Source organism: Colobus angolensis, unplaced genomic scaffold (assembly GCF_000951035.1).
Source record: "Colobus angolensis palliatus isolate OR3802 unplaced genomic scaffold, Cang.pa_1.0 Scaffold332, whole genome shotgun sequence".
In the NCBI taxonomy this organism is placed as follows: Eukaryota; Metazoa; Chordata; class Mammalia; order Primates; family Cercopithecidae; genus Colobus; species Colobus angolensis.
Window position 1 is genome coordinate 3023187 of NW_012116622.1, and position 13751 is coordinate 3036937.

Below are 13751 nucleotides of genomic sequence, written 5' to 3' on the forward strand. Positions count from 1 at the left end.
GGAATTTGACTTTTTCTGTATAGCTATAAAGAGTAAAAATAGTCTATAGGAAGCTCCAGGCAGTCTAGGATAGTAAGTACAGGCAGTTAGATTTCTGTTTAATCTTAAGAAAAGCTTTGTGAAGTGTTGGTGAGGATATGGAAAAAAGGAATCCCTTGTACACTGTTTTGCCAGTGTAAATTAGGATAGCCATAATGGAAAACAGTATGGAGATTCCTCAAAAGCTAAAAATAGAACTACCATATGAACCAGCAATCCCACCTCTGGGTATATATGCAAAGGAAATGAAATCAGTATATTGAAAAGAAGTCTTGGATAAAGAAACTGTGGTGGGCGGGGAGGTGTGTGTGTGTGTATGTGTGTGTGTGTATATATATATATGTGTGTATATAGATGATGTATATATATGATGGAATACTACTCAGCCATAAAAATCAATGAATTAACAGCATTTGCAGCAACCTGCATGAGACTGAAGACTATTATTCTAAGCGAAGTAACTCAGGAATGGAAAACCAAACTTCGTGTATTCTCGCTGATATGTGGGAGCGAAGCTATGAGGATGCAAAGGCATAAGAATGATACAATGGATTTTGAGGACTTGGGGGAAGGTGGGGGAGGGATAAAAGACTACAAATATAGTGCAGTGTATACTCTTCAGGTGATGGGTGAACCAACATCTCACAAGTCACCATTAAGAACTTAATCTGTAACTAAATACCACCTGTACCCCAATAACTTATGGAAATATGATACTGAAAACTGTATTTAAAAAATAAAGACAATATTTTCCTATATAAAAAAAGAAAAGAAGTATGCATTTCCATGCTCATTGCAGCACTATTTACAACACCTAAGATATGGAAACAACGTAAGTGTCCATCAACGGATGAATGAGACTATGTTTGTATATATACACAATGGAATACCATTCAGCCTTTGAAAAGAAGGAAATCGGCTGGGCGCGGTGGCTCACACCTGTAATCCCAGCACTTTGGGAGGCTGACGCAGGTGGATCACGAGGTCAAGAGATGGAGACCGTCCTGGCAAACATGGTGAAACCCCGTCTCTACTAAAAATACAAAAAAAAAAAAAATTAGCTGAGCGTGGTGGCGTGCACTTGTAATCCCAGCTACTCCGGAAGCTGAGGCAGGAGAATCGTTTGAACCTGAGAGGCAGAGGTTGCAGTGAGTGGAGATTGTGACACCGCATTCCAGCCTGGCAACAGAGTAAGACTCCACCTAAAAAAAAGAAAAGAAAAAAGAAAAAAAAGAAAGAAAGAAATCCTGTCATTTGTGACAACATGGATATACTTGAAGAACATTATGTTAACTCAAATAAAAAGATAAATGCCACATGATCTCACAAATATGTGGAATCTAAAAAAGTCAAATTTATAAGAGTAGAGAGTAGAATAGTGGTTACTAGAGGTGAAAGAGGAGACAGGAGAGATTGGTAATAGGGAGATGTTGATGATCAAAGGATACAAAGTTTCAGTTAGGCAGGAGGACCGAGTTCAAGAGGTCTGTTCTACATCATGGTGATTATACTAATAGTAATAACAATATATTGTATACTTTAAAATTGCTAAGATAGTAGTTTTTTGTTTTGTTTTGTTTCGTTTTGTTTTTGAGGCAGAGTCTCACTCTGTTGCCCAGGCTGGAGTGCAGTGGTGTGATCTTGGCTCACTGCAACCACTGCCTCCTGGGTTCAAGTGATTCTCCTGCCTCAGCCTCCTGAGTATCTGGAATTACAGGCACGCGCCACCATGCCCAGCTAATTTTTTGTATTTTTAGTAGAGACAGAGTCTCACCATGTTGGCCAGCCTAGTCTCAAACGCCTGAGCTCAGATGATCCGCCTGCTTCAGCCTCCCAAAGTGCAGGGATTATAGGCGTGAGCCACTACACCCTGCCAGAGAGTAGATTTTAAGTGTTCTCACCACCAAAAAAAAGTTATGTGAGGTAATGTATATGTTAATTAACCTGTTTTAGCCATTCCACAGTGTATACATATATCAAAACGTCATGTTGTATATCGTAAGTATTTGCAGTTTTTATTTGTCAGTTAAAAAATTTAAGTAGAGCTTTGTGAAAATTGAATCTATCAAACCACAATTGGGCTGCCAAACAAGGCACTGAGTTCCTCTTAGCGAATATACCAAAACTGAGGCCATGTGATTGCAGGTCCCAAATATGACAGAGGATTTAGGTCATGGGGGATTGTGAATTTGGTCAGAATCTGTGTTTCTTGGTTGGTTATGTGGTTGATCTCCCAGTTCGCCTGAAAAAGAGCTTATTACCTAAAAGGTACTGGATAAATATTGTATTTATTCATCTAACAAATATTTATGGGATGCTTACTACATTCTAGGCACTGTTGTAGATGCTAGGAATATGTTTGAACAAAATAGATGACAATTCATTCTCTGTGGAGCTCAGGATCTAGTAAAAGCAGATATGTGATAACCACGTAAATGAAATACATAACATATTAGATAATGATAAAGTGTCAAGGATCAATAAAGTAGTTGCCTCTTTTCCTTGGGGGATATGTTCCAAGATCCCCAGTGGAGGCCTGAAACTGCAGATAATACCAAACCCTACATATGCTATTTTTTTTCCTATACATACATACCTGTGACAAAGCTTAATTTATAAATTAGGCACAGTAAGAGATCAATGACAATGATGATAGAGAAGAGTTATAACAATATACTGTCATAAACGTTATGTCATTGATCTCTTTCTCTCTCTGTCTCACAAAATAGCTTATTGTGCTGAACCACAGGTAATTGAAGTTGTGGAAAGCAAATCTAAAGATAGGAGTGGACCACTGTATAAAACAGGGGAGGGGGATATGTAATATCTGAAGAAGGATTTTCCATTATAAATACAGTAGCCTGGAAATAACCATTTGTGGTGAACTAATGGATGAGGAAAATGCTAGAGTTAAACTCTTCGGCTTAAAAATATTGAATATATTCTTAGACACTCTTATAATCACTGGGAACAAGGCAGTGGACAAGATCCAAGATCTCTGCTCTTAGGCAGTTTATATACTTATCTTCTACTTGAGGAAAGGAGACAACAAAAATAAATACATCAGGCAATTTCAGTGAGTGAGAAGTGTGCCCTCCCACCAGCTGCTATAACTTCAAAATTCTCAGTGTCTGACCATTTTTGGTCCTACGAAGCTCTTGTTTCTTCCAGGAATAGACTTAAAGACATGTTTCTTCTTGTAACTGTCCTGCCTTCTGGCTCTGCCTGGCATTCACAGACCACTGAACTATTTGTGGCTCTCTTTTTTTTATGTTTTATTTATTTATTTATCTATCTATTTATTTATTTATTTATTTTTTGAGACAGGGTTTTGCTCTTATCGCCCAGGGTGGAGTGCAATGGTGCGATCTCAGCTCACTGCAACCTCCACCTCCCGGGTTCAACCAATTCTCCTGCCTCAGCCTTCTGAGTAGCTGGGATTACAGGCATGCGCCCCCACGCCCAGCTAATTTTGTACTTTTAGTAGAGACAAGGTTTCTCCATGTTGGTCAGGCTGGTCTCAAACTCCCAACCTCAGGTGATCTACCCGCCTCAGCCTCCCAAAGTGCTGGGATTATAGGCGCGAGCCACTGCGCCTCGCCTATTTGTGGCTCCTTTTATTAGGTGGTAGCTGTTATCATTTAAATAAATTAATCTTTCAGGCTTTGGATTAGTTGCTAGCACCACTAATTATTGGTTGACAATAAGAGCAGAAAATATAGGTGAGGATGGTTCTCTGTTCTTTTGTGAGGTTGTAGCAAAGCAAGAGTACACATGGATCACTTCTAAACAATGCTGCATTTCTTGCATCCTTAATGAGAAATGATGCAGAAGAGGAGATGATGGGGATTTATCTCAGCTGGTTTTGCTTTGGTCTTCACTGCTGCTACTCCTTTCATATGGGCTAATTCCAAGGGGGGTTTCAGGCCTAAAGTATCATGAAGTCTGAAGTCTGAGAATCTGATGGAATGATTGATGATGCCATTGATGATTCCATTAATCCTTGATGATTAATATTCCAGGCACAAATGTGGCAGGACAGATGAATGGGTCCAGAGAAATAATAATGAAAATTAAGACTTTGAGGTTAGCAGTGTAGTTCAGTTCAGCAAACATTTATCGAGAGGACACTAGGTTTCAGAAAGGGATGAAGAAGCCAAGGTTCCTGCTTTTGAGTAGCTCACAGTGCACCGAAGGAGCCAAATGTGGGAATAAATCATTTAAGGAGACTGGATGAATGTCCACAAAAGCGAGCACAGTTTGAGGAGTGGCTAAAAATCATTCTGCATCATCTTTTTTTTTTGAAATGGAGTCTCGCTCTATTGCCCAGGCTGGAGTGCAGTAGTGCAATCTCGGCTCACTGCAAGCTCCGCCTCCCGGGTTCACACCGTTCTCCTGCCTCAGCCTCCTGAGTAGCTGGGACTACAGGCGCTAGCCACCTCACCTGGCTAATTTTTTGTATTTTTAGTAGAGATGGAGTTTCACCGTGTTAGCCAGGATGGTCTCGATCTCCTGACCTCGTGATCCACCTACCTCAGCTCCCAAAGTGCTGGGATTACAGGCGTGAGCCACCGTGCCCGGCTTGCATAATCTTAATAATCTTTAGATTGGTAGTGTTCTCAGTTATGTGAAGTGGGTATAAACCTCAGAGCGCATGGTTAAAACTGTCCGCCTCTAGCTGACCCCCCATGAGTAGAATCATAGCACTAGAAGCACTTGGGAGATTATATGTTCATTTTCATACAGAGGCCCTCAGTGTCTGAATGTTCTTTTCACTTATTGTCATAGGGAAGAGTTGTAGGTAAATGAATTCTTGATTTCATAGAATATTTATTTGTCACTCAGAGCTGTACCAGGTGCCAGAACATAACAATGAATAAGAGACAGTTCTCTTGATCTCAAATTGCTCACAGTCTAGAAGGATTAAATGGAGACCAACAAGCGAATGGACACTTAAAATGCAGGATGATAATTAGTGTCCTAGAACTATGCACATAGTGGTGTAGAAACATACTAAGAGCACCTACATAGGTCTGCAGGAGGCGGGGAATGGCTTCACAGGAATGTTTGGATTGAGGCTTCTAGAATGACTCAAGTATATTCCTAGGGAGGGCATTCCATGAAGACAAATGGCTGTGCAAAGAAATGCAGCTAAAAGAGCATGGCATGCTCAGGACCTCCCAAGCTCACCATGGAACTGAGCATAGAGGTGGGAAAGGGGCAGACAGTACAGGCTGATCGTCAAGGTCAGCCGGATGCAGAAAGAATCCAGCCAGATCTTTGTCCTCAAGGAGCCCCTGAAGAGTATTACGCAAGTCAGCAACATGACCAGATTTATCACTCTACAACAAAGGCAAAGGCTGAAGGCAGGGAGGCCAGGAGGCTACTGTGGCCGTCCAAGCAAGATGCAAGGGGGGCCTGTAATAGGGCAGTGTGGCAGAAGAGATTGGCATGAGGCGAGGGGTGTGTGTGAGATACCTGTTGGTCCCCAAGTTCAATTGGATATAGATAGTTAGACAGGGATGCCCAGGATTCGGGTGTGCACCAGTGCATGAGTAAATTGGGGTGCCATTTATTGAGACGATGGGCATAGGAAAAGGAGGAGGATTGAGGGTATTGATTTCAGTTTGTGACTTTTGGGGTGCTAGGATCCAGAAAGTAGATTACTAGTAAATAGTTGGACATGTTGGTTTGGTGATCAGAAAACAGGCTTAGGCACAAGAGATACACATTGGAGAATTAACAGCATGTAGGTAGTAGATGAAACCATGGGTAAGGAGATGGAGGAATAATTGGCAAAAAGTCATGAAGAGCAGTTTGGAGCTATGTTGTAAAGGGCCTTGAACCATCTCAGATGGTTTTGCAAGGTGAGACTGCTTTGGTTAAAGAGACTGCTCAAGTAGGACCTGTATTAGAGCCTCATTTATTAAATAAACATGAATGGAGCATGTTCTGTGGCTTGACACAGGGGTGAGAGCAGTGAGAAAACAAGCACAGTCTGTCTTTGCCCTTATGCAGTTTATCCACTTAAGTGGAGAATCATGTATTTAATTAATGTCCTCAATGGTAAGTGCTACAAAAGAAAAGCATAGGGTGATTTAACAGTACAGAATGAGGGCGGGAAAGCTGCAACTTTGTTTGTGGGGTCAGAGAAGGCAGCCTCAAGGAAGTGACATTTCAGCTGGACTTAAAGGGTGAGTAGGCAAGCTCCAGAGAAAGGATAGGGACAGCTCTCCAAAGAAAAGAGGAGCTGAAGGATGCCCTCATGGCCTGAGGGAGCTGGGTGCTTGCTGTAACATGGTGACAAGTGACCTGCTATGCATAGCACTCCTGAGAGATTCTTCAAGAGCTGTGCAGCTACCACACTTCCCGCCTGTAGGTAGACACCTCAAAGACTTGGGTTTGTAAATCCAGGTCTGCTTCAAAGAGAAGCATTTTATAGCAGCAGCATCCTCTAGTGAGCAGCGAACTGCTGCCAAGAGGGACTCCTTTCCCTGGCAGCCACCTGGCCCTGAAGCAGCTCCAGAACACTGTCTCAGAGCCCATTGCAGGGCATTAATTGACAAGGAGGTGATTTTGTGCATGATGAAGACATTGAGAGTTGTCTGAATTTGGACAGGCAGAAAAGAGAGGCAGAGTAGTTGAGCAGCCAAGAAATCAATGTGTTTGGTCAACACAGGTCACCTGGGAGTGTAACATTTGCATTCACCAGCAGCAGCAGAATGTGCCTCTTCAGAACTGGCATGTCAAGGAATTAGCTCAAGAGTCAACATCCAACCTTGGCACATTTTGGTCCCGATGTGGTTCTTTTGTGAAACACAACAAAGCAATTGAGAAAATAACCTTGGAAGGAAACTTGATTGATTTTTCAAGGAAAGCAAAAACTAATATGAAAATTTATCTTAAGTCTATTAAAGCTATCCTCCTAGGCAGTTTGTAAGAGAAACTAAACTAGATTGCAATTCCATTTTGCAAAAAGCCTTTAATGTGTTTTCCCACATTTTTGGCCTTTGTTTCAGTTATACCTGTCAGGTTGTTTTATTAGGTGAAAAAATAGCAGAGCAGCTGCTTTGATTTACTGTTGTTTTTCTCCTATTGATGCTGAGTGCATCATCATGTTCTTTCCAGCCTCCAAATACATATATGAAAGTAATAATCTGTTTCATTCAAGCTAATGATTTAAAGATTAAATATGGGTTCTTCCACTTTTTGTTTTGTTAAACAGAACATTCAGAATTTCCAAAAGTTTAATACGTAGCTTTACCACTTATTAACAATGGTTTGTTTTGAGCCTCTGTTTTCTCATCTGTGAAATGGGAATAAATAAACCTGCTTCACTTACTGAAGAGGATGTTTTGGAAAGTGAATGAGATAATGCATGAAGGAGTGCGTTATAAACTGTGTCACACCATCCACATGTTAGGTATTAATATCATACTGATTATCACTATGACTAATAAGAAAATTATTCACACTAGGATGCAAAGTCTTTTTATATCTTCCATGAAAATTATTTATGTATGTGCTCTTCATTATTCTTTTCTGTCTCAATTTTCACAGGCACACATAAGAACAGCATCATAGTGACATGGGAAGGGGTGTACATCCCCCTCCCATTTTCCAGAGAGAAATAGAAAAATATTTTGTGATTGTTAAAGACATTGTAATGTACTTAAAATCAGACATCAAACAGTGGAATGTATATCACAGTTTTCCTTTTGTTCAATGACAATGTAAAAATCAAATCTTGTGTGGAGATGTGTCTTAGCCTGCTCTGGTTGCTGTAACAAAATACCATAGGCTGGATGACTTAAAGAACAGAAATGTATTGTTTACAATTCTGGAAGCTGGGAAATCAAGGCACTAGCAGATTCAGTGTCTAGTGATAGCTTGTTCCTCCTAGATGGCGCCTTCTGGACATGTCCTCATATGGTGGAAGGGACAGGCAAGCCTTCTCAGCCTCTTTCGAAGGGCACTAATCCCATTCATGAGGGTTTGGGATCTAATCGCCACCTAAAGGCCCCACCTCCTAATATTATTGCATTGGAAATTAGGTTTTAACATATAAATTTTGAAGGGTCACAAACATTCAGACTACAGCATGAAGACTGGAAAGTCCAAGGTCAACATTCCAGCAGGGCTCATTTTGTGGTGAGGGCTCTCTTCCTGGCTTGCAGACAGCTACCTTCCTCTGTGTGCTCACATGGCAGAGAGAGATAGGATCTCTAGGGTTTCTTCCTCTTTTATAGGGACATTAGTTCTGTCAGATCAGGACTCAATCCTTATGATCTCATTTAACCTTAATAACCACACATGGGTGGTTAGAGCATCAACATGTGAATTTTAAGGGGGACACAATTCAGTCTATAGAAAGATGAAAAAAGAGAGAAGAAAATGAATACTAAAAGAATTTGGATAGGATAGCATTGTCCATACATTAGAAGAAACACCCGTGGGTTAATGTGTAATAGCAAGAATAATTTTTCTCCTTTCTGATCACATCATACTCTCTTTTTCAGGTGACTGTGACAGATGGTGGTCCCTCTCCAAAACAGTCAACCATCTGGGTGGTGGTTCAGGTTCTGGATGAAAATGACAACAAACCCCAGTTCCCAGAGAAGGTCTACCAGATCAAGCTGCCAGAACGTGACCGAAAGAAGAGAGGAGAACCGATTTACAGGGCTTTTGCATTTGACAGAGATGAGGGCCCCAACGCAGAAATCTCCTACAGTATTGTGGATGGGAATGATGACGGAAAGTTCTTTATTGACCCTAAAACTGGGATGGTTTCTTCTAGAAAGCAGTTTACAGCAGGGAGTTATGACATCCTAACGGTAAGATCTTCCAAACTCCAGCAGCATGGCGGATGGGGGGAAGTGGTTACGTTCTTATTCAAGTATACTCCTTTGAACAATAAATCTTTAGAGTAAAAAGTGAAACCACACAGCTGTGGAAGGGTTCTTTCTGGGAGGCAAGTGCAGGTGAGAACTCTTGCCTGTTTCACTGATATTCTTAAATGACGAGACAATTTCCTTTAGTTGTGTCCTGTCAGCATTTTCCCCCATTCCCAGGCCACAGCCTGTTTCACCACATACTCAACCACTCTTTCTGCAGCCCTAAATCATCCTCAAAGTGCTGAACATAGATGTAAACTAAAGGTAGAGGAGCAGCAGGGCAACACATCCTACCCACCACTGAGCATATCTCTCAACATGTCCCCGTGACTTCCCATAGAAAACAACTTTTGAAATTATCAACAATGAGATAGAGCATGGATATAGCTGTGTAAATTGTGAGACACAAATCACAGTGATGTTTATTTCATCAAAACTAGGAAAACTCATGTATAAAGTGACTGAATTTTCTATTAAATTAGAAAAGTAAAAACAAGCATGAGAACCATCCCATGTGGAAACTTAAAGCTCCTGTATCTACAGTGCCAGTGTGCTCCCCCGACCCCAACCACTTTAGCCAGGTAGTGCCTATTGCAGAAAGGCAGCTGGCATCCTTACAAGCAATGATCATGGTCCAGGGTCCCAACAACTACCAAAAGTTGGCACCGGCTGGGCACGGTGGTTCATGCCTATAATCCCAGCACTTTGGGAGGCTGAGGCAGGCGGATCACTTGAGGTCAGGAGTTTCAGACCAGCCTGGCCAACATGGTAAAACCCCATCTCTACCAAAAATAAAAAAAAAAATTATCTGGGCATGGTGGTGCATGCCTGTAATCCCAGCCACTCAGGAGGCTGAGACAGGAGAATCACTTGAACCCAGGAGGCAGAGGTTGCAGTGAGCCGAGATCACATCACTGCACTCCAGCCTGGGTGACAGAGCAAAACTCTGTCTCAAAAAAAAAAAAAAAGTCAGCACCATCCACCACTCTTCTCTTTGTCTTTATCCTTCTCTGCTAGGTCTGTCCTTTATTATTTTAAACGATGGCCTGAGTCTCTTGATTTATCCTTTCTTTCCTCTGGTCTAGATGTGGGTTCCTTGCTGTGCTCAGTTACGTGGCCAGAACAGTGGGCAGAGAAAAAAATATAGTAAAACACCAGCTCTGTTTCTACTGTTAGGAGCTCTGATGTGCTATGTGCCATTGCAGGTGTGTGAGACTTGCAGTTTGGGAATCTTTGAGAACTGGATAGATTCAAGTGGATACTGTTGGTGTCCTGCCCAGCTCCCATTCTCAGACTGGTTTATCTGTCCCTCAACTGCTGCAAGTATTGGCTGTCAATGGCTCACAGCTGCCCTCTTCTCCAGAGAGTCATCCTTGGATGATTCTTGGTGAAAGAGAGTCTACATTCCCAGCCTCCAGTCTAGCAGACCACAGCCATTGACTGACTGACACCCAGATACAAAAGTCCAATCCCCTTGCCTCAAGTTGGATTCAACTCTGGTGCAATTAATGGTTCAGAGCTCCCCATGGGATCCCTCTGGTCAGCCAGGACCACATCCTGATTTAACTCCCACCCTGCCCACCCTGATCTCTATTCCCTTTCACCTGAGAGCACTTCTCCCTAAAAAACCATTTGTACTCAAATGCCTGTCTTAGCTCCTGGGGGAACCTGACTTAAGACATGTATCCTCAAGTTTTCTCACCCCACAGGGATATTCTAGGGCAAAGCAATCATTCATAAACACATAGCATGAGGGTGCTATGCATTGTCACTGTTTGGAAAGGCTGTAGCTATCAGTTATGTTCCTATAAATGTTATTTTTTAAATGTAATACTTGAAAGTCCTTTTAAAAATTTATTTTTATTTCTGTTTTGTTTTGGCTTTTGCTTCTTGGAGCTTTTGACCCTCCCATTTGGGTCCAGGGTTCACCTGGACTCTTCACCCTGCCCAGCTGGGTGGGGAGATTTGCTTCCTCAGCCCTTATGTCAGCTAATTATGACCACAGAGGAGAGTCATTAGCCCTGTCCTCCCTTCCACGCTGCTTCCAGGGACTGTGCTATCGAGAGAGTTCTCTGTTACCTTTCTGCAGATGGCAAAACTGAAGGACCTCAAGGCAGCTAGCTCCAGGCTGCTCCCTTTCCCAGCCCACTCTATCTTGCTCCTGGGATCCTGTGCTGCTATCAATCACAAAGAGCAGAAGGAAGGAGCTGAGAAACACAACCACACACTGCAAAACACAACCACACACACACACATACACACACACACACTTCTGCACATATCATTCACACATATAAGGTTTCACAATGCACTTTCTTCCCTTTCATATATCACCACCAGAGGTGAGGCTCAGGATCATGCTATCAGGAATCAAATTAGCTATTTCTATTCATGTAACTATTATTCAGGGCCACAAATCACCACAAACTGTAAGTGCAGCATTTGTCTTTCAAGATCTCCATATCTGTAACGATGACGGTGGTCCAGAGAGCCTCTGGCAAACATGGTGCAAGGTCTACACATGGCTGGGTTGTTCCCCTCCATTCCCAAGTCTTTTCTCCCCAGAACTCTGCTCGTTTCTTCCCCTTTCTGACACTGTGTTGAAGATGGACTCTTGGCCCAGCAACATGAGTGACAGATCCAAACTCTACAACAATCGGAGGTCTGAGACATCTTTCTGTTCTCTCCCTGTGTGAGTAGATAAAGGCAGTGGACAACGGGCGCCCACAGAAATCCTCCACGGCCCGCCTCCACATTGAATGGATTAAGAAACCACCCCCTTCGCCTATACCATTGACCTTCGATGAGCCGTTTTATAACTTCACAGTCATGGAAAGTGATAGAGTGACTGAAATTGTAGGGGTGGTGTCTGTGCAGCCAGCTAACACCCCTCTGTGGTTTGACATAGTTGGTAAGTTCGAGTCTTACAGAGCAGTATCGTGCAATGTAATAATTGACTGAAGCAACTAGCCAAAAAAAAAAAAAAAGAAAGAAAAAAGAAAGAAAGCAAAAAACTAACAATTAGTGCCAAGATTAAAAGATATATAGTGCTGGAATGCAAAAGAGCCAGTAAAATGAATAATCGACCTGTGCTTTCGTTCCAACTCTGTAGCTAAGCTGAACCGAAAGTGCTCTCTGGCTGGATTTTCCATAGTACGTTATTTACTGCAATCTTAATGTCTTTCTGTGTGTCATTTAAATTCTATTGTCACACTTGGCTAATCTCATTTCTAAATGTATTGATGGTACTAGACTTGCTGTCCTTCATTTCTCTCTTTTTCTTCACCTTTTTTCTGCATTCTGTTCTTTTTTTTTTCTGCTCCCGACTGCCCTGCTTCAAGGTGGCAAGCATGCTCGAGAGATGTTCTATATTCTACAGACAGCTTGTGGGCAGAACTGTTCAACAGAAGGTACCCTTAGTGCAAACACATTTGCTAAAATACAGCTATCCAATCTGCCTTTTACGGTTTTTTTTTTTAAGCAAATTGAATTACATCTTTCATAACTGCCTGTGACAGGCTGAAGTGCAGCCCACAGATTTCATATATGCCTCTAACAGCTATTGCGTTACTCGTATCCAATGACTTCCTTTGTTCGAGTTTGATAGGGTTTGGATTTGGGGGGATTTGTTTTGATTTTTGTTTCTTTGCTTTTGAGGTATGTGGGCTTTTTGTTGTTTTGTTTTTATCTTTTTGTAGGTTGGTTTATTTAACTGGGCCTTTTCCAATTGAAAAAGAAATTAAAATGTATTCCAGTCCCTCTGTTTTGCAGCGGTAGTACCATTCATACACCAATAGCCCCGTCAGGAGAGTCCCCTGGCTGCCTTCCACAAAAGGAAGGGCAGGAAATGGAACCTAGATATATAGCCAGTCAGCCTCCCCCGCAAGCCGAATAGAGGAAGCAGATGGAAGCATGCAGGATAGACCCTGGGAGCCAACCTTTAAATTCCTTGAAAGAAAGCAAGCAAGCACGCCAGGCTGCAAAAGGAAAGGGCAAAACAGCACTATGGCCCTTGACAAACCAGCAGGGAGAGGCACTGGAGAGGAAATGAGTGCCTAGGACCAGGAAACAAAACAGGCTGTTGCCAAAACAGAGGGGAGAGTGTGTGTCACCCAATCCGACACTGCGTTGAGCTAAAGCTGACTTCCCACGCTTCTCAGTGGGAGGCAGGGGATCCAGGAGAGAGTTGGTCTGGGGGAATCATTTCCTTCCCCATGTCACTGCCTGGATAGGATGGGCAGGAACATGCCTCTCCCCCTAGGAATTGCTGTGCTTGGGATAAGCATTTAGAAAGTTCCACAACAGTTTTAACAAGGCGCAGAAAAAGAATGCCTCATGGCCCGCAATCAAACCTCTGTAGAGAGTCCTCTGAACTTCCAAAAAGTAAAGAGCTGTTTTCTACATGTTTCATTTGATGGAATGACGGTGGAACGTTTTCGTTTTACTTACTTGGTATTAATCATGCCATCCTGTACACGGCCATCCTCACACCAAGCTTTCACTTCTCTCTTCATTCCTACTCAACATATTTGAAATGAAACTTCTTCTGATCCATGAAAGGGGTCTCCACTTCTTTATCTTCTCAGTAATTTTCAGCTCATAAGATACTATCTGATGCAGTTTCTTCTTTCTTGGCACAACAAAGGGTTGCACATAGTCATGATCTGGTTGTCTGTACAGTCACCTTTAATGATTTCTTCACTTCCACCCCCAATCAGAGTCACAGAAAGTGCAATTCAGAGCCGGGCGCGGTGGCTCAAGCCTGTAATCCCAGCACTTTGGGAGGCCGAGACGAGCCGATCACGAGGTCAGGAGATC

At 42.4% G+C, this 13751-nt stretch overlaps 1 protein-coding gene across 2 annotated transcripts in view; it reads left to right on the forward strand.

Annotated features, from left to right (window-relative positions):
• The window catches only part of FAT3 (FAT atypical cadherin 3), a 557781-nt gene that overhangs the window by 410901 nt on the left and 133129 nt on the right, over positions 1 to 13751 (forward strand). For both annotated transcript variants that reach the window (XM_011952088.1, XM_011952087.1), the window contains exons 4-5: positions 8559 to 8873; positions 11634 to 11844. In XM_011952088.1, coding sequence (XP_011807478.1) covers positions 8559 to 8873; positions 11634 to 11844 — 526 coding nt within the window. The remainder of the gene's footprint in view (positions 1 to 8558; positions 8874 to 11633; positions 11845 to 13751) is intronic.